Here is a 20,993-nt window from a genome sequence, read left to right as displayed (position 1 = left end):
CTCCTGAGAAAGCACCTGCATGGGAGTGAAAGAAGAGGGATTGGGCAGAGGGAGAGGTGAAACTGTGATGCAAATACAACACAGCAGCTCAGGTGACCCAATGGGCTGGCCTGTAGTTACAACAACCCTTCAGAGTTGTCCCAAACTGAGGGAAGGGACTTAGACATTTCTAGTACTGCAATAACCTTCCATTGGTGTATGCTGCTCCTAGGAAGTGTGTGGAGTAGTTCCCTTCTGTCCAGAATAATTCTTGAACAGAGGCTCAGCTGTGCGCCTTCGTAGAGAACGAGTGCCTTGGCCGTGAAGTGTGTATCTGAACGTGTACCACAGCAAACCATGCTTTTCTCTAAAATTCCACAGAATCCTATTTTATTACATTTGGGGCGTGGTAGTAAATATTGACTAAGTATACAAAAAGCTATACTCTGGAATATACTTAGTCAATATTCACTACTAAGCTTTAAATTTCATTTTTGGGTAATCCCATAAAAGAGTTGGCACAGTACATTTTATAATATAGTAATATGTGATAAATACCTCTTAAAAGAGTGATAAATGAATGAATAAAGTGCGTTCTTGGAAATTATTTTAGTATTAAAAATATTAACACTAAATAATGAGGAAAAATGATTGCCTTTAAACATAGAACAATTCTATAAATAAAAATGGGCTGCTCATGTTGCATGGCATGACACTATTCCACTACCTGTAAGCAAGAAGATAGATGTCTACTGCTTAAATTGATTTCTAAATGTTCCCAGGGGAGTGGTTTTCAAATTGTGGTTCTGAGTACTGGTTGTGATGGGATTCTACCTGTGGAAATCCTCTCCCACTCTCCTCCAGAGCAGCTCAACTCTTACTGATTTTACTTATTTAGTTAAAAAAGTTTAAAAGGTTGCTTAGGTTATGTAACATAAACAAGTTAAATTATTCAATATGAAATTCCTTCCCCCCCCCAAAAAATATATAAATATATAACAATTAAATGTAGCTTCTCATAATAAACTAAAGATTGCAAAAAAGAACATATTAAAAGTTATGTATGGTTTACATAATATAACACATGGTGTTTATTTTCATGATTTGTTGGTGTGTGTTTTCTTTAGCCACGCAATTTTGACAGGAGTGAATAAAAGTACCACCACGATCAGTGAAAAGAGTAAATGGTTTAGTACACAGATGAAAGAATTAGAAGCCAAAAAACTTGGTACTTAAAACAATTTAGCTGTGTAACCCTTAGCAAGTCATTTATTTTTTTCTGAGGCTCAGTTTCCTCTACCTTAAAATTGAGGGAAATAGGTTAGACTAACTTTACTACATGTTGTTACTCTGAAATTTTATGAATTACTAATAAAAATTAAAAATCCTAAGTACATAAAATAATAAAACAAAATAGAAGGGCACTTTCTCACAAAATTTTTTACAAATCTCTTTTCAAACAATACCCTTGGTAGACTTAAGAGTATAATATTTGTGGTATTTTATTAAACCAAGATGCTGTTTATCAAGAAATTATACAAGATTGAAAGTGGAAGCTAAATCAGTTAGCCAAGCAAAGTTTTAAAAAGACAGAGTATTAGAACTGAAGTGATAAAATTAATTTTATTTGAAGATGATATCAATGTCTGTTTGAAAAACACAAGAGAAAAAGCTACAAAGAAAGAAGCAAGAACCAGTAATTAAGTTTTACAAGTTGATCAGGTTAGTGACAAAATGTATTAAACATCAATGGCTTCCTTATATCCCTACAATAATTAGTTGGGAAATATAATGGAAACTTATCCCACTCATGATAGAACACACATGCGCATGACCCTATAAGATTTTAGGAACAAATACAATGGAAATATGTATGAAGAACACTATAAATCTTTAATGAGGGTTAAAAAGATGATCATATGAATAGATACCATGCCCATATATGAGAAAAGTCAATAGTTCAAAAATTATAATACTTTTTTTTTTGTCTTTTTCGTGACCGGTACTCAGCCAGTGAGTGCACCGGCCAGTCCTATATAGGATCCGAACCCATGGCAGGAGCGTCGCTGCGCTCCCAGTGCTGCACTCTCCCGAGTGCGCCACGGGCTCGGCCCCCAAAATTGTAATTCTCTCAACAATACTTTACAAAATCCATGTAAATAACAATGTTGTAGGAGTGCTGATCGTATCTGGGAGAAATAAACATTTGAGAATTAAACTCTAATTTTTGAAAAAAGAAGAAAAATAAGGAAACACTTCTACCAATTCATACAATAATTTATAAAGCTACTATACAAGAGTACCAGAGAAACAGCCATCCCCTGCACCCCACTGTACTGGACATTTACACTACTTATGTCAATTTAATTACTTTTTAACTCTTTTGTGTTACCCCTATAATGAGAATACAAATTAATTTAGGGACGGAAACTCATTCTTTTACTTGTTTATACTCTGTGCAGCAGTACATAGTTTTGTAAAGTATATATAGCATGCCCTTAATATAGGGCATGTAATTAAAAATTTTATCACTACAATATTGCCATTGTAATAAAGAGCCTGACCTCATTTGTGATGTATGGCTTCCGACTTCTTTTTAAGCCTCTCTTTCCCTTTCCTCTTGGGTGCTGCATGAGAACAGGCTGATTAAGAAAGTCCCTTCTGCACTTCCTTATTTGATTCCCTTGGGAAATTTAAGCCTTTAAAATCTCCAGCTCACATGGGTGGGACTTTTCCCCAGCCCCACCCCCTAGCCACTAAAAAGGCTCAGCCCACTCCTGCCTTCTGCTTTGCAAAAGCCAGCCTGGATCTGTTTGGGCCCACTGTGCTCTCTTAGAGATTCTCTGTGTGAGTAATACACTTCCAAATTCTTTTGGTGTGTGTAGTATGATCAGCCTTGACCTCTGCATAGGATGACCAAAAGCACTCATTTGAGGCAAAAAGTAACATGACTGGAAAAAGTGGATTCATTTTTTAAGGTCAATTTGAAATGTGAGACAAAAAATAATGAAATTGAACATTTGCAATCATGTACATTATTCAAACTTAGCCTCTTGATGCACAGAATGGATATACGAGGGGTCTTCAAAAAGTTCATGAAAAGATTCGTATTATCTTTTAATTCTATTACTCCATGAACTTTTTGAAGTACCCTTATATTCCTTTAAAAAGTACTACTGGGGTAAAAGTTCAGAGGGACAAATATTCAAATAGTCCCCCAAATAACATTTCATAATTATTGTATTAAATTATTGTTTTGATTATAAATTTTCTAACAGCAACTTTTTCTATGTTGAATGGGTACATAAGAGATACCCTACATATTATGGTGTGTGTCTCTCTTTCCTTCCTACTGACTGATTCTTTTACTAAATAAGTGTCTCCTAAGCAACCTCCTAAAGTATAATTCTGTCTTTGTGAGAAAGCTTCAGAAGAATAAATATATTCAGGCTCCTAGATCCTAGCCAAACCATGAATTAATAAATTGGCAGGATCAGAATCATGTTCAACAACCTCTCTTGCATTCATACCTGCCAACTCTCTACATAGATAGAGCTGGGAGATTTTGGCAACACCTAGAGATTAGATTTGACTTATTCATTTCACAGTTGAAAAATCTTTCTCTGCCAATATCTTCAATACATTTAATTCCCAAGTACTTCTGTTGATAAGAGCCTAAATTCTCATAGTACTAGGAGAAAGATGCAGACGATTCTCCATTTGAAATATTTCTTTTCCTTCACTTCTTGTTTTTTTGTACATCTAGTTCCCTTCTAACATGAAATTTTTACATTTTTCTTTGACTTTTCATTTGACTGGCTATTTTTCTTTGTGTTTCAGGAGAGAAAGGCAAACACGTGCAGAAAGAAAAAAAGATGGGAAAAATAAAGAACATAAACTTCCAAATGGCTGTCTCCTTTGTGTGAAGGGTACAGGAGAAATTTGTTTGTTTTATTAATCATTTCATTTTAAATCCAAGGAGCTGTGCAAGACAAACGGAAAATGTCAGCAAGGATGACATGACAAAGAGGCTAATAAACTGCAGAATGCTTATACCATTGAGAGGGGCAAAACAACATAAACTGCCTTCTGGAAATGGAGCAGGTAGCTAAGCCAAAGCAGCTCACAGCCAGGCTAAGCAACACATTGACAGTAAGGAAGAATAACGCAATCGAGTACCCCAAATAGTTCAACGATGCTGCAACATATTAACGGTGTATGGATCATACTTTATTGTAAAATAAATTAAAGGTCATTACATCCAATGCCTTACCATGTACAATCTAAATGAAAAACTTCTAACTAAGTAGATAGTTAAGTTTTTCAGTTGATGGTGTGGTTCAAAAAAAACCTCTTTGTACTGTGGGACAGATACCAAAATGATTTGATATAGCCAAGGCAATTTAAAATATCTCAATTACCATTTTTTTTTTTACTTGCATGAAATTCATAAAATTCCCTTACAATAAGGGTTTCCTTTGTGATCCTCTGATCTTTTTCTTTTTTAATATTTTATTTCTCCATTACACTGTTTTGTGTTGTGAATTGGCACAATATTAGTGAGAAAAAAAAATCTTCTAAAAGATAGCTCATCGGTGATTTATTGTATCCTCCTTACGTGAAAATTAAGAGGAGTGAAATGCTCATCAGAACTTACCTTCTTGATGGTCTCCAGCATGGAACGCCCTCCCTGCCAGGGCTTGGAGTTCTTTCTGATACATGACAAACTCGCCATGCTGTGCCACTTCCGGTCCTCCAGCTTCTTATGAAAAGCGTTGGCCAGCAGAAGCACCGTATCATATATGTAAAGGTTTGAAATCTGAAAAGACATTAAACAGTGATCATTACAATCATTGACGCTAGCCATCGGGAATAAGGAGAAATCTGTCGGCACCGCTGCTTCTGTTCATGTCATAGACAGCTGGTTTACTGGCTTATTTATTAAGCTAAAGGTTTCTTTTTTCATTTCTTGGGCAATTTTGCCATTGAGAATGAAGTCTTGTCTGATTGTATGCTTCAATTCCTTTTCAACTTATTTAGGTGTGAAAGAAAAGATAAAAAAGAAGTTTCGGCAGAGGCAAGGCTGTTAGTGTCAGACCTTAGAAAATCACTGGCCCTTATTTCTTTCTGAGGAGGTAAGGATCTGAGGGTATAAGACTGGAAGGGCAAACCAAATAATACGTTTTCTGAATATGTCAAGTTTTTGCATTTTCGTTATTCAGATGGAGAAATACCAACTTGATCTTACATATGAAATGAGTGTCATAGGTGCAAAAAAAGGAAGCAACCATCTGTGTGTATGTTTGTGTTTATAGAAATTCCATAATGAAAAAATAAAAAAAAAGAACCATTCAGAAATATCACAGTGATCAAAGATCCATACAAAATTATATAAGTATACACATCCATTGCAATTCATTGACGTGACAAATATCATAAACTACTATTTGTGAAAGTATGTTTATATTAATGCTTTCTTCTAAGCTAACCATTGTATTATCTTTTTTCTACATAAATTGAAAAATAGATTATGCCAATTTTTGCTGAGGTTTATTGTTTTCTTACAATTAAGTCCTGCCAGACCACAACCCATATTTGTCAATTAATAATTAAATGTGTTTATTTTTCAAAGAAATTAGAAACTATCCAGAAAAAATGAATATCAAAAAGGGTCCTAGGTCAATAAAAGCTGTTAAAGGCTACATTATTACCTCTCAGAAGGAAACCCCCAATATCAAATAAAAAAAAAGAGAAATCAATGTAGTGATAATTAATTCCATCTTAAAGCATTTACATTTTCTTGGGTTTTTAAAAGTGTCTAGTCACAGTTTTTCTTCAAAACAAAGGGGAGAGAGGATGTTGATTTTTCTCTGGCTATTATTAGTCATGAAGGAAACATGAAATTGTCTGCTCACATCACAGAATGACACTGTTTCAACTACTGGGATAATTAGAGTTTGATATGTACAGCTGTTAATAAGAGCTCCCTAACACTGTCTTGTGAGTTTTCTGTGCTTGCTAAGCATCATTTTATATGTACAATACTTATGAAAGGTAGATATTTCTTTGAAGATACATTGAACACTCTTATGCATTATGTGAAATACAAGTTTGTTCTTTATAGGGAAGTATTAGGGCTGGCTATTCTCACCCCTGTCCCCCCCTCCTCCCATCCCTCCCCCCCCCAGCCAGATAATTACTAGAGAAACTAGAAGGGAAATGCTGAAATCTGATACATTTGAAGTGTGAACCTTGAAGTTAAAAGTAGTCCTTGAATCAAAATCCAAGTTGGAATTAGACTGTGAAGACCCAACAAATGGAGAAAATGTAAGTGTAGAAGGAACATGAAGAATGAATGGGCTGTACCCAGCAATTAAGGGAAAATCTTTTGACAGAGTTGTCAAAATTATCTGGCCTTTTATAACCTCTCCTGGCTCCCCTGCCTCAAACTTGCTTCCTCTTATCTCTCTAGCTTCACTTTGCTTCTCCCTTTGATTGAGTGTTTTAAGTGGGTATGTGAGATTGTCATGGTAGCATCTTTTGAAGTCTGTTTACCTTTCTCCAACTATTTATCTTCCTTCAATATTCAATTCAAAGGTTACATGCTAGGAAAATCCTACCCTGACAACTTCTCACCCTCTCTGACCATCCTAGACTATGATGGGCAGTCCTCTTTTTATCTCCCAAAGCACACAGTGCATACCTCTATTGAAGCATCATAATGCTAAGATTTTTTTTTTTTTTTTTTTTAGCTTGCCTTTCACACTAGGACATGAGTTCCTTCTGGATGGGGACTCATTTTGTACATCTTTTTTCCTCCTTATACATTTGTTTTCCTATACCTTATTTTCCTTTGACTTAGCCTAGATCCTAGCACATATTTAGTTTTTGATAAACAGTTGTCAAATAAAAGAACACAAAGCACAGGAAGAAGAGAAACAAGAAAGTTAAGTTTAAAGTCAGGTGGGTTTGGCAGAAGTCAAGACATGAGAAATCTGGCAAACTGGATTCTGCCCAAACCTGACACTTTGTGGCAGTCTTTTTTGCATACTTTGAGCATCTATGCTGGTCTTAAAGGTGAGTGCTTTGTACCTGATATGTGATAGGTATTTTCAACCAATGACTGCCTCTCCTCATTTGTCTACATTCCAAACTGCAGGATCAGGAAGTGGTGGTGACATTCTCTGAGCTTTTCGTTACCCCTCCTAATCTATCACTTCTTTCTCAGGCAAGAGTCCATTCTCCTTTGAGGCTCATGCTCTCTCCTATGCCACACTTTATTGTTACTTTCTGCCATCCTCTGCTGACCTCTTGGTCACTCTTTATTCATGAGGTATTTAACTCCTCCTCTCCAAACTCTCTCTCTCAGTATTTAAAAAGGTCACTTCAATTTCTTCACAGATGATCTTCACTTCTACTCTGGCCACAATCAACACAAATGACTATTCAGTAGACACAAATATATATCACTCTAAAATCTTAAACTCCAGTATCCCACATCTGACCAATCATTTCTCTTTACCTTAGTGTCACTACACTTTTTCTCTAATATCACTGAACCTCCAGTACCCATCTCTTCTACATGACAACCTTCCGATATTTGACACTATCTGCTGCTTGTCCTGAAATATCCTTCAGTTGTTCATTTCCTGGTATATAGTTTCTAGGCTGCTCATCATCTCAGTTCTCTTCCTCAGTCCTCTTGTTTTTCAATGTTTCTGTTTAATAGACAGAACTGACACATTTTTGCAGATGTGATCTAAGAGTGAGTAGTGCAAGATATTATCTCTCTAGATCTTAGCAAAAAGCTTCTGATATAGGGACCAGGATTATATTAAAATGTTGGTGCAAATATGACTTGTGCTATGCTCATACTCAATTTGCCTTCAAATAATGGCTTTGAACAGCTGTCAAACCAGGACTTTTTCATCTAGACTTTGCATAATTGATTTTGATTCTATACTTTATCTCTGTGAAATTTCAACTTTTAGACTTATTTTCAGTTGATATAAACAATGTGGATCTTGATTATCTAATACAACATAAATTATCTCCCCTAGTTATATGTCATTTATAAATGTGATAAGCATGACTTATTCATTTGCATTCATGTAATGACAAACATTTTGAAAATATTTGGTCCGAGGACAGAATCTTGTGAATGACCATAGAAATTGCTTTGCATTTCAAGAGTGGAATATTTGTCACTGAACTTTGAATATCTGTCTGGTTTCACATGCCTCAAACTAAGGGTAAAAGAACCCCCTGGTGACAGGCTGCAGATACCAGGAAGTACTCAAAGCTGTTGAATATATCTATCTAAGTCATATTCTGGCATGTCAATATTGCTTGAAGATTTGATTGGTATATCTAGGTATATAAAATCCCTTGAAGATCTGGAGGAAAAACAACTAAACAGCTTAACTGGCACATTATTTGAAGTGCCACTTTTAATTTGATAAAAACTAATATGCTATGACTTTTAAAGGTAGTAACGAGGCTTTAAAATATTTTCAACTGTTTTCTTTTTTTCTATCTGAAGGCCAAAGTGTTTATTATCTTCTGCCTTTAGGAGTTCTTTGGCAAAAATGCTTGAGTGGCATCCATCTATCTAGACTTTTCAATGTCTTTCCTTAGGATTTCGCAAGAAAATTTGTCAATCACCATATTAAAATCAACATACAATAATAGCTTTATTATAATATTCTCCCAATCTAAAAAATTTATTAGTGAGGGCTTAGTTTGACAGTGCTCGTTCTTAAGGAAGCCCTATTGTCTTATTTGAAGTACTTCAAAGCATTTATTTGATAATATACAGGTTGAGCATCTCTAATCCAAAATCCAAATGCTCCAATATCTGAAACTTTTTGAAAACATGATGTCACAAATGGAAAATTCCACGCCTGACCTCATGTAATGGGCCATGTATTTTATGCAAAAAATTAATAAAAATATTGCATAAAATTACCTTTAAGCTATGTGTATAAAATGTATATAAAACATAAATGAATTTTGTGTTTAGATTTGGGTCCCATCCCCAAATATGCAAATATTCCAAAATAAAAAAATAAAAAATCCATAATCCAAAACATTTCTGGTCCAAAGCATTTCAGATAAGGGATACTCATGCTCAAGGTGTATTCTACAGTTTACATAAATGTTAACATTTAATGTACTAAACTCCAATTATGAGAATTTATTCTCCTCCCTTTTGGGAATTGAGACAACATACCAATCTCTTGTGCATTGGTACTCTTCGCAAGTATTTCTCTAGTACTTTTAAATTATACTGTAATCCCATTTGCTGGTGTATTGACCCTGAGCAATTATTTGTCAGGCCTTATTCAAGTCAGTTAGGACACACTCACTATCTCCAAACCCCTGTTCCTTGTAAACCAGTGGCTTACTTTCCATTTAATGAATTTTACTCTAACCTTTCCAATTTGGAGACAGTATTTCTTAGAGAAAACAGAAACAAAAGGATTTGGATGTTTCTGTTTTCCCTCCATTAGTAGCCATTAACAATAGTTTCACCAAAACAGTAAATGGATTATTTCCTTCTTGTTTCTTGTATTGCTAAAACTGTTTTCTAGCTCAGAGGTTTTTTAAAAAATCTATTGTGCAACTTAAGCTACTCCTAAATTTTAGTCTTTCTGGCACTAATTATAAAGACTGTAAAAGTTTTTTTTACTTCCCTTTCTATGTACATTATAATATGTGACAGCCCAGGGATTTCTACACAGACCTATTGTATCCTCTTCTCCTCTCCTCATATTAATTAATGTGATTTTGTAGTTGGGTTTCTATTTTTAGAACTTATTTGAGTCGTATTTGCATATGTTTATTTTTTTCTAAGTTTTTCTTAATTGTACCCTTCTAAATTCTAAGGTATATGTCTGTGTTCATATTTACCTGCATTATTTTTATAGACTCCAACTTGACAAGGTTACTTCTCCTAGGGAACTCCCCTACTCCCAAATTATCAGTCAGTGGTATCTTGTTGATCAGAATTTAATCTAAAGTAGCATTTTATTTTATTACTTCCTCTAACTTCAGTCAGAAAAAAATGTTGTTGAGGCAAAGCTGCGTATCAAATGCCTGCTTTTAGTGGAGATGTGTATCAAATTCTCTGCTTTTAGTGGAACATTTTAAATTCAAGAGCCCTGCATTCAGACTCTTAATTATATAAATCTTCACATATAAAAGTTCCTGTCAGTTTTCCTTTTACATATTAAATATTTAATCAAATTCTATCACACATAAGAAGGAAGTTAATATGTAACAAATCCTCAAAGAAAAAGTAATTGCCCTGTTTTCTTCCATCTGTGGATTTGAGGGGTAAGATGAAGGTTAGGGAGGGGTTGGTGCTTTCTGTACAGTCTCAATGAATCGTATAAGGTATAAAGATAAATAAAATATTTGCTCCCTGATTTCAAGGACCTCAGTAATTGATATGGAAGAATTAAGCTGAGAGGTGAATGTGCTTTAAAATATTTTCTGCTTTCCCTAAATGACACAGTTCATTCTCTTAAGTTTGTCCTTTATTCCTTTCTAGTTTTGACAGAAACAGCCTTTAATATTTCATAATTTTCTAAATCAAAATTCTTTCATGTTTTTCTCCATTTAGAATTCTATCATTTTCATATCAAGTATACTTCTACTCATGATCAGTTAATATGCAAAGATGGTGATGATAAGCATATCAATAAGAGTCACACTAAAATTTAAACAGGCCTTGTTAAGGCTTCAGAGTGGCTTACTTGACTATTGCCTTCTTGACTACATACAAATCTACTAATATTCACAAAGGTGCAAAGCACTGTGGTAGGAAAGATGAAGGAAACGATAGAGAAGCACATGATGGGACTTTGTGATGCCAGGTCCTGGAAGTGACCTATTCTAAAGGAGCTTAAAATCCAACAGGGAACAGAAAATTCTATGGGTAATGACTCTGAAGCCATACTGCTCATGACAGTGCTACGAAGTCTTGAGGAAATGGTTGGACAAATGGTAATTCATCTACAAAAACCTCAAATGTTACTAAGAAGAGAGAGGCTGTGGGGTTATTTTTCAAAAGGAGAAGTAGTTTTGCAAAATCCCCCTATTTATCTGGTGTTATTGGAAATGAACTGGTCTTCCTAGAGTTTTAATTCTTAACCGTTCAAACTGAACATCCCTAAGTACTAAAATGTTTTTAATAGTAAACATTTTAAAAGAATAGGTTTCTAAAATATATCATGTTTTTCTGACTTCTAAAATTGACCATGACAAATCTTTGCTGATATTTTAGGGTCCTTGTTTAAATATTAACTAGTATGCCAGTATTATACTTCACTGATACCCTTAGGAACTGTTTTATAACATAGATTTGTTTTTACAGGAGAAATCCTACACTTACAGGATGTATGAGTTAGTATATCTGATTGATTCTTTTTTCCCATCTCTTGCTAGAGAGCATTCCTTATAGCTGCTCTGCTATTGTCGGTGTACCAGCTTTTTGTAACATTTCCTTCAAATTGACATACTGAGATCTCTAGTGCAGAGAGAGAGAGAGAGAGAGAGAGAGAGAGAGAGATCTGATATGATTTTCCTTAAGAAAAAGAAATAGGCCGTAAGTGAGTATTTAAAGGGCATTCTTATGAGCAAGCTGTAGAGACTTGGTGTCTTCTGTTTTGCTGTTCAGAGATTTTATTTACTTTCAAATTCTTTGCTGTGTTTTGGATGATAAAGATTTCAGCAATTCCTGTCTGAGCTGGATATGACTATATAACACTACAGTACTTTTTGCATTTGTAAATAGTTTTATTTACTGAAGTTCTTCAAACTGGAGACTAATCTTTTAAAAAAGAATAAACACCTATGTCCTTTTTATGCCAGAAAAGTCAAGCAAATTTATTAGCTTAATAATTTGGAATTTGTCATTAGGAATATTAATCACATTTTCTACCATGGGAAATGCCAAAGAACTACTTGCATAGAAGGAAATAATCTTTACTTATTATATTTTTATTAAAGAAGTAGATATTTTCTATAATGAGACCAAAAGGATCAAAGACAGATTCTTAGCACTCTCTCCCAATCAGACTTCCCAAGTTGCTGGAAGAGGAGAATTGTTCAGAAATGATAACATGTACACCCATAGCTCTGAATCCAATACAACTCACAAAGCTCTCTTTGCCATTGCCCAACAAAATGCCCTGGAAGAAATACCATGGATCGAGAGTATACCTCCATATTCTGAGCAAATGGATCCTTTGGATCACACAATGTTGAAGATATTCGATGGTTGCCACGGAAACACCTCTGACTTATATTCTGGGGGACTGGAAATGTCTGACGAATAATCGTTAACCTTCCAATTGACCTTCTTACAAGTTCTTGTACATCCACATCGTTTATTTCCTATAAGATAAGATAAGAAGTGGAAGAATCAGAAATACTTTAATACATTAACAGAAACATAAAACCATTAATGAGTTGTTATCTGGAAATGCTAAGGGATTCTATTACTGTAATACGTTTGCTTAATGCTTAGCACATATCCAAATGAAAAAAACATAGGTTCATTAAAATGATCAACTCATTTGTAGTTGCTGTCTGTGCTTTAAATTATATACATTACTGCCTAAATAATTATAAATGGGGCAACTGACTTAAATATACTTTATTAATAAGTTTATAATATATTATATTGAACACTTCAGAAAAAAATAGGTGTGGTCAAAACATTGAAAAAGTCACAAAATAAGTTGATGCATAGTTTATTATTCATTAATGAGTTTCAAGATACTTTGAGTACCTAGGAAGATAGTGGCAATGTAAGAGTAATATATGTTTTTCTTGTCAATAAAAAATGAGGATTTTAAATGAGGCAAGCAAAGAGAGCAAGAGGAAATTTTTTGTTTTTAAACTTTTCCTAATTATTTCTTAGAACTATTGGTGCGAAATCATAAGTTTTACTTGGTAAGAAATAGATTAAACAAAGTGCTTGCTAACTTTTGAATGGGTAAGTTAGTCTATAACTGTGGTCTTGACATAAAGATAAAAAATTCTGTGGGTTAATATGGTCTGAACCAGAATGAAAGAAGGGAGAAACCCAATGCTCTTTATCTAAATGAATTTTACTTTGCATATTTTTAGTTTGCCAAGCTAAAAACCAAAAAAATCCTGTAATTTCCACTTCCTTCTCCTTCCACCTCCAAACTCCAAGCTTAAAATTCAAGATTTGGCTCAATCATGAATGTAGAAGTAATAAAATGAAATAATAATTTTATAAAATCCACCAGTTCTAATTGGAATTAGTGATCAAAATAAGCTTTAGTTCTAAGGCAGCCTTTATTAAAGTAGTTTGTGTTTAATAGTGTCCATTTGGAACATTTTAAACCAATGAAGCCTTTGCAATGAACATACTATTGGTTTGAATAGATTCTTAAAACAACAGAAGTAAAAGATTTGACAGAAGATAAATTTTGGACTGCAGTGAGCATTTTTCGGTTTTGATCCAAGGAATTATTACAGAATAATGAAAAAGAAAATGACAATTTACGGGTGTAAATGTTCTTCTTTTCTTTACTAATTACATAGTATTCTTCCTTGTAGCATATATTAGCTTTAAAATTCATCTCTAATTTATGGTTTTTAAGAAATATGGATTTTTCTGAAAATAAAATAACACCTGCCATCAGCTATATCCAGTGTAATATCCTGGATTTCTGAGTGATTAATCCTAAATGTACCATAAAAAATGGTTTTTCTCAATTTAAAATGCCATCTTTTTCCTTTAGTCTGTGTCATTTCACTGGTTACCAAGAAACTCTTTCTGGCAAAGAGCAGGTCACTTTTTAATTCTCTGTCACCTACTCACAAAGCAGAATTAAACTATGCCCTGTCAACTCCATTTTAAGCCCTAACTTTAACCAGAAATCTTTTAAACTTAATATTAACAATGCCATTCAACATCTTTCCATTTTTTTAAATCCGTATTGTGCAGCCAGGAACTTTCATTTAAAAGGCAGTGGAAAATTGTGTTGCTGTTGTAATATTAACTAAATTGTATTACATGAAAGTACTTCAAAAAGTTAGTGGAAAAATTAAATTAAAAGACAATATGAATCTGAACTTTTTGAAGATCCCTCATATGTGTGGGCCTTTTTTCTTTAGCAATACTAAGATTTATCAACATTTTATCGTACAACTCGTTTTATCAAATAGCTCTGTCTCTATCTACACAACCCAGGATGAACTGCAAATCAGCACACTTAGAGCACAAATTTACATTTAATAAGTGCCTACTATATGGTAAGCAAAACACTAACTACTTTTCTTATTATCTCATTTTATGCTAAAAAATGACACTCCGAATCAGACACTGTTTATTCTTACTTTATAAGTAAAGAACCAGGGAGATTCTGCACTCTTCATTCACAACATTCTTTATTCATAGGATGCATTTATATATGTCATCAAAAGGGACACTCTCTGAAGTAATTATACAAGAAGTTCATATTTCCTTACAGGAATTATTTATATTAATATTTATGAATGATAGGAATTAAAACTATAAAGATACATTATTTCAGCATGTAATAGCTTGAGGATTCTGTAAAAAATGATAAATTCATTTATCAAGAGCCAAAAACTTAAGAAGACAATTTTCAAATCCCCAAAAAGGGATGGTTACCTTTTACAGGTTACAAGAGCTTAAGTTCTCAGGTGCCTAAGCAACTAATGTATATCTGAAAAATGTCAATTTGAATTGAATGTATTTTTTCTATTATTATTTAGGGAAGAGAAAAGAAAGTAATTTTCTCTGAGAAAAGAATCTGCCATTCTAAATGAAACTAACAGACAGTCTGTCTCAAAAAATTCTCTTGCAATTTTAGTTTTGACATCTGATCTCAAAACCAGTTTGATAGTGATATAAAAACTTGATTAGGCAGCTATTTTATATGTACAGAACTTTACTTCCACACTTCAGAAGGTGCATTTCAAGACTGGCAGATGCAAAGTTATATAAACACTAAAAGATGAGTGATTGCTTCATCTATAAAGAGATCTTTTTAAATGAAAAAAATCTATAAGTAAATTTCAGTATTAAAATGTGAAACTATCATAAAATCTATCAGGGTCTATATTGTTCTAATGTTCTAAATTAAAAAAAAAATAATGTTTAAACCATCAGATTTTTAAAAGTAATCATGTAAAGAACTAGTTTACCAAACGTGTACTCACTCTCCTGAGCCCCCAGCCCCACCAAATATGCTCATCTGTATAAAGACATACAGATATTTTCCAAACTTTAATGAATTTCAAGAAATTATTTATCCTTCTTGTATTCTTTATTTGATTAAGTATATTGAAGAAAGTAGAATTGATTTTGCCATAAAAAATGAATAAATATATATTTAGTATACTTAACTTGCCTTTTTTAATTCTTTAGGAGCAAAGCATATAGTCTTTTTTCCCAAAAATAATTTATCTGAATAATAAAAAAAATTAAGAATCAAGTTAATATGCCCAAGAAAATATTCTTATTCACATTGCCTTAATAGTTTAATTTAGGATAAGCCCTGAACTGTGTAAGACCCAAGGAAGAAAAAGGAAAGCTGAAATATCTGTTAGGGCTACAACTCCATCCCAAAACAGTCACTTCCCAGAAAAAAAGTCTATTAGAAAAATGAATCATTACTGAATCCTTGTAGTGTATCAGCTTTAGGTTTAAATTAATAGAATTCTAGGGAGGAAGACTCTTAAAATCCATTAGATCAGATACTAACCTAGATTACATAAGACAATTCAGAGAAATAGTTTCCTATTTCACCTTTCCCCATTAGTTTCACCCACTTTTTCCCATTCTTTTACCTCTTAGCATCTAACAAAGTTACTGGCTCTTAGTAAGTAGTTATTCAATAAATGCTGATAAATTTTTTAAAAAATGAATGAATGAATGAATGAATGAATAGCAAGATTTTACTAGACCATCTTCTAAAGAGTGATACTTGAAATTTTAATTCTAGACACTGGGATGTTTTAAAAATATTAAATAATTCTAGATAAAGCAGATTATAGTAATGACACTAAGTAGTCTACTACGTGGTGTAGTTTAGAAGATTATGCTTTTTTTCTGATATGTTTACATTCTTCATGCCTCAGCAAAGATAACCCTTTGACACTTTCATAGAGTTTAACATTAATATGAAATAATTAGTCAAACATAATGTTGAAATACGTGGAATATACTAAAAAGCATATGTACTTCACTGGACCTGGTTTTCCAAAGTCTTGCAGTTTCAAATATTGACCTTGTGGAGGACTGGAAATTTTCCTCAGGCTATATAAGTCTCTGGTGTAAGATAAAGATTTGTGGCACAGCAAGGTTGCTGGCTCAAGGATAGACTAGTTATTGATTGTTATGTAAAGATACTGAGAAACTGCTGTAAGAAGGAATGTTTGCTAAGATCAAGCTTTTGTTGATAGCTTTACTGGAATGTCATCTGGCTTGTTTCACTGAAAGTTACCAGCCTATACTGTTAAACTATAACCCCACCTATGTTCTCTTCCTGTAACTTCCTGGTCTGGAAAATAAATGCAGGAAGAGAACCCCAATTCGTGGTTAATTTCCCGAGGAAGGGAGGCCTCTTGCTGGAGAGTCCCAGAGAAGTTAACCACTTCAGGGCTTTTCTGACTGCTCAGAAGAGATGGGCTTTGAGTAATCCTTTGTGTCTCTGTCACCCAGGGGAAGTGGGGTGACAAATCCATGGTGGGCGAAGCAACACAAAGCAACAGAAATATGGAACAAAACCAACTGTAGGCTCTATATCAATAGAAGGGGAACAGAATGGTAACTTTCCACTTGACTTATTAGTAGTGAGCCGTTCAATTCATCTCTAAAATTGGAAAAAGTAAAAAACATCCATTACACATATAGGCATTTTTACTCTCAAAACAATAACAACCACCATTCCCAAACCAACAAGTTCATCCTTAACTGCAGTATTCAGCATTGCTTGACAGGGAATAATGACTTAAACTATTTAAATAAGAAGTCAGTAAAATCACATCAGGACACGAAAGGTCAGGTTCAGTACTATCAGGGAAGAGAAAGGTGCATAAAGTATTATGCTTCCTGCAGCTCTAAACAGTGTATATCTTCCTATCTAAATTTCTAACTTTTGTAAAACTTAAATAAAGTGCTAGGCCATCTGCTTCAGGGCCCTGAAGGGATGACAACACTTATCTAGAAAGGCTTTTCTGAGCTGGATCCACTGATTGCAAAGAGAAGATAAATACCATTACTAAGTACTAACACATGATTGATTGCACCATATGAGCTAGCACAGCCTCTCATTATTATAGCACACTTAATGCAAATGAAAAAAATATATTGTTTTCAAGTTTCTACATCAATTTGTGTCATGATGCACAATGTCAACTTTGATTTATAGTCCCTCTCTAAAAAATTATTGGTGCAATAAGATTAAATAAATGTTTGCAACCCATTTTAAAATTAGCAACAAAATAATAGCTGCACAAACCAAACTAGACAGATTCATGTTTTTCATGTTCGGTCAAAATGGGCGTTTGCATGTTATTGGGGTTTTTTGTTGTTGTTGCTTTTAGAGTTCAGTAGTTTCCTTGTAAATTTGAGAAATTCATGTTTCCTCTTTTAATGAAACTAGGTTAAATTATGATTCATCCATTATAAATTTGTATAAACAAGCATGTGAATGAAAAGCGTGTAAGAAAAGGGTACGAGTCAAGTTTCCTGAGGCATATCAGACAGAATGAGGTGGCTGAATGGGATCATACGAAGTAAGATTGTTGACCTCAGATATACTGGCTGCTGATGGTTTTTCTTAGGGGTGAAAATACAGAAAACATGCTCACTCTCTGAGTTTTAACCTACTTCACATAAAAGTAATAATCAATGTAAATGGTGCGGGATGCAAACATTGTGTTTTTCAGAAGCTAGGCAGTATTGAGCTGCCCAAAAGAAATGACACCTTTGCTCAAGGACTAGCAGTAGAGTTGTGGGTAAAAATGAGATAAAGGTTTCAGTGACGGTAAAGGTGAAGTTATAGTTATGACAATTTACAATAGAATACCCAAGTTTGAAGGATGAGAAAAGAATTGATGCCTTCTTTATTGTCTTCTAAACTTCTAACATTTATTGAGTCATTTACCAGTTAGATTGTTTTGTTTATATGAATGTTTTATTTTGCAAAATAGTGGCCCAAATTGTGGAACATCCATTTAAAGACAATATTTCCCTCCTAATATTTTATGAAACAAAAGTTAATGATAAATTCACCAAAATGAGTCATAATGCTTATGAAAGGCACAATAAAATATAAATTTGTTTTATTATTTTCCATGGTATTTATCACCAATGAAATACATGCTAGTCTACTCAGACTATGCCTATTAATATAAATGTGAAGAGGCGATTTCTTCCAAAGCACCAACTGGCCCTTAAACAGTGGATGAATGTTCTGGGTAGCCCTACTTGGGTTCACACTTTTAAGATCCAGGTATAGCTGTAGAAGGTAAATTGGATATGGAAAAAAAAAATTAATTCAGAAATTCATTCTACAGTTTTATCAAATAATAGAAGGGGATGGCCATTTCCATTTAGTGACTGTAAGTATTAATTTGTTTGATTAATCCATGTCTCTAAGGAAGCAAGAAGCCACTTTTTTTTTTTTTTCCCTATTTGGCTTTTTTGACATAAACAAGTAAAATGACTATAGCTTGCTTTGCAACAGGTAATCTGAGCGGTCTATTTCTATCAGAAGTTGAGTTTGAAGTAAAAACAAGGGATAAGGAGGATTGTTTATATCAAAAAAAAGTAATCTAGAAAATAATTAAACTAAAGACAAGCTAGTGGGATAAATGGCTCCTATAAGATTAAAAGTGAGGTAGTGAGAATTTCAGAAATGTCATCCCTAAGGGGAATTATAACGAAACAAAACAAAAACATCCGAAGCTTTACACTGGAAAAGACTAAGTTTTAATTCTCATTATCACCAATTAATAGTTGTGTAATATTTGGTGAATTGTTTAATTTCTTTGAACTTTAGTTTCCTTGCAGAAAAAAAGAAATGAAAATACAAGTGGACTTCAAATAGTTCGTAGAAAAATAGATTTATAAGTAACATGAACCATTCCATGAACTTTTTGAAGATCCTTTGGATCTAATTTGAAAAGTTATCATGAAGATTTGCCAAGTTCCCTTCCTTTTGTCCTTCCCTGTATCCTGATGTTTAGTCATTCTAGATGGAACATTAAGAGGTATTAGAAAGTTAGAAGGTATCAGAACCTCATTGGAAAGCAGATCTCACACATACACCACATTGCCTGCAGGAATTTCAGAGGAACACATCTTAATTTGACATGAAAAATACAGTGATAAATCATATAGATCTAAAGTTTGGCAGACCAAAAACAGATTTGCAAGTTGTTCCCAGTGTCTTTACACTGAGCTAAACAGAACAATTCCTTTAGTGAAATGTGGTGTAGGAGAAACATTATTTTTACTGTGTAAAGAGAGACAAATCATTTATCTTCTATGGATCTCATTCCCTCAGTACTTCATAAAATAATGTTTAGTGTTTAACAAAATAATGTGTGAGAAAGTGATCTGTGAACTTTAATGTGATATGATCATTATTGGAGTACCATTTGTTGAGTGTCATTTGTTAGGCACTGTGTTAAAAGCATTAGATAATATCTCATTTAACTTTTATTATCAACCTGTAAAATAAATGTTATAGTACGAATGAATAAACTGAGGCACAGGAAGATTATATTATATGTCCATGGTAACACTGCTAACACATTTCATAGCCAAGATTGAACATATCTTGCTAGCTGAAAAATCAGAATTCTTACCCAAAGTATTATTTTGTCCCTAAAAAAAAGTTTCTATTCTATAATTCAACATTTATTGTTCACACAGAAATAATTCATTACCTTTATTTGTAAATAATAAACATGATTGAATACTACGCCTTCTTTAGGACAAATCCACGTGATCACATTACTTGTCCGTAACTGATGTGCTCATTGTCCTTTCTGATTCTGACTGACAGGTGCTAATGGAACAACTTATTTCACAGGGCTCTCAGGTTGTAATGTATTTTTAATCTCATGTATTATTTTTGCAAAAATTAAAAAAAAAAAAACTTTCCCAAGGAATTTGACAAGTCTATGGATTTCAAAACAATTTTACTTCTTTATGAAAGGGGAAATAATCTGTTTTCTGTATATTCATATTCATATACTGAACTATTTAATCATCATGTAGAGGTGGATAGAAAAGTTCTCAAAACAACATTAAAATATAAATGGAACACAAGCACTCCACCAAGAGGAATTCACTTTGCTTACAAAGAAGAACTGTGCTTTTTATAAAGACGATCTCCCTAAGCAGCCAGTGTGTGCCAACAGAAAAAGCTAAAAGGTACTCAGTGGGGAAGACTTTCTCCAGTTTTTTAATTCATATAAAGCCCTTTATCATTTTAAAAAACTCTTCATTCTATTTTTATTTAACAGCATCCACTCAGTAAGCTGGAAGTTTATGTCATGTTCTGTTTCCTCTTAGAAATTCAAGGCTGTAGGAAATGATGCAACTATGTACGAATACATGAAACCAGGACACAGAGTTGACAATAAGGTTTAGTTGGCTTTACCTCATTTATAATGATCCAGTGACAGTCAAAAGCAACCAAATTAGTTTCCACAACCTGGAATAGAAAACAAACCAGCTATCAGTCAGCATTAATCACGAGAAACAAACCAAATACACTTTGCAAATGGCAAAAAAAGAATCACGTTAGAAAGGTCTTTGTTATTCCATTGAAGATGGAAAACCATTAGCAAAACACTGACACTGTAGAAGCATTTGTGTTTGACATGGAAATGTATTGTAGACTTGCTAATTAAATTTGAAAATATATTCATCAAAGACCTAAAATAGAGTTTGTGATTTAACTGAGAGAGTAGAGTTCAAATCT

General features: G+C 33.5%; 1 protein-coding gene across 2 annotated transcripts in view; it reads right to left on the bottom strand.

The window, feature by feature from the left end:
- GRID2 (glutamate ionotropic receptor delta type subunit 2) overlaps nucleotides 1-20,993 on the bottom strand; it is a 1,394,934-nt gene that overhangs the window by 504,694 nt on the left and 869,247 nt on the right. For both annotated transcript variants that reach the window (XM_063108375.1, XM_063108376.1), the window contains 3 exons: nucleotides 20,670-20,723; nucleotides 12,208-12,381; nucleotides 4,637-4,798 (listed from right to left, as the gene is read on the bottom strand). In XM_063108375.1, the coding sequence (XP_062964445.1) occupies nucleotides 4,637-4,798; nucleotides 12,208-12,381; nucleotides 20,670-20,723 (390 nt within the window). The remainder of the gene's footprint in view (nucleotides 1-4,636; nucleotides 4,799-12,207; nucleotides 12,382-20,669; nucleotides 20,724-20,993) is intronic.

This window comes from Cynocephalus volans, chromosome 9 (assembly GCF_027409185.1).
Source record: "Cynocephalus volans isolate mCynVol1 chromosome 9, mCynVol1.pri, whole genome shotgun sequence".
In the NCBI taxonomy this organism is placed as follows: Eukaryota; Metazoa; Chordata; class Mammalia; order Dermoptera; family Cynocephalidae; genus Cynocephalus; species Cynocephalus volans.
The sequence above is the reverse complement of the archived record's forward strand: the minus strand, read 5'-3'. Positions and strand labels throughout refer to the sequence as shown.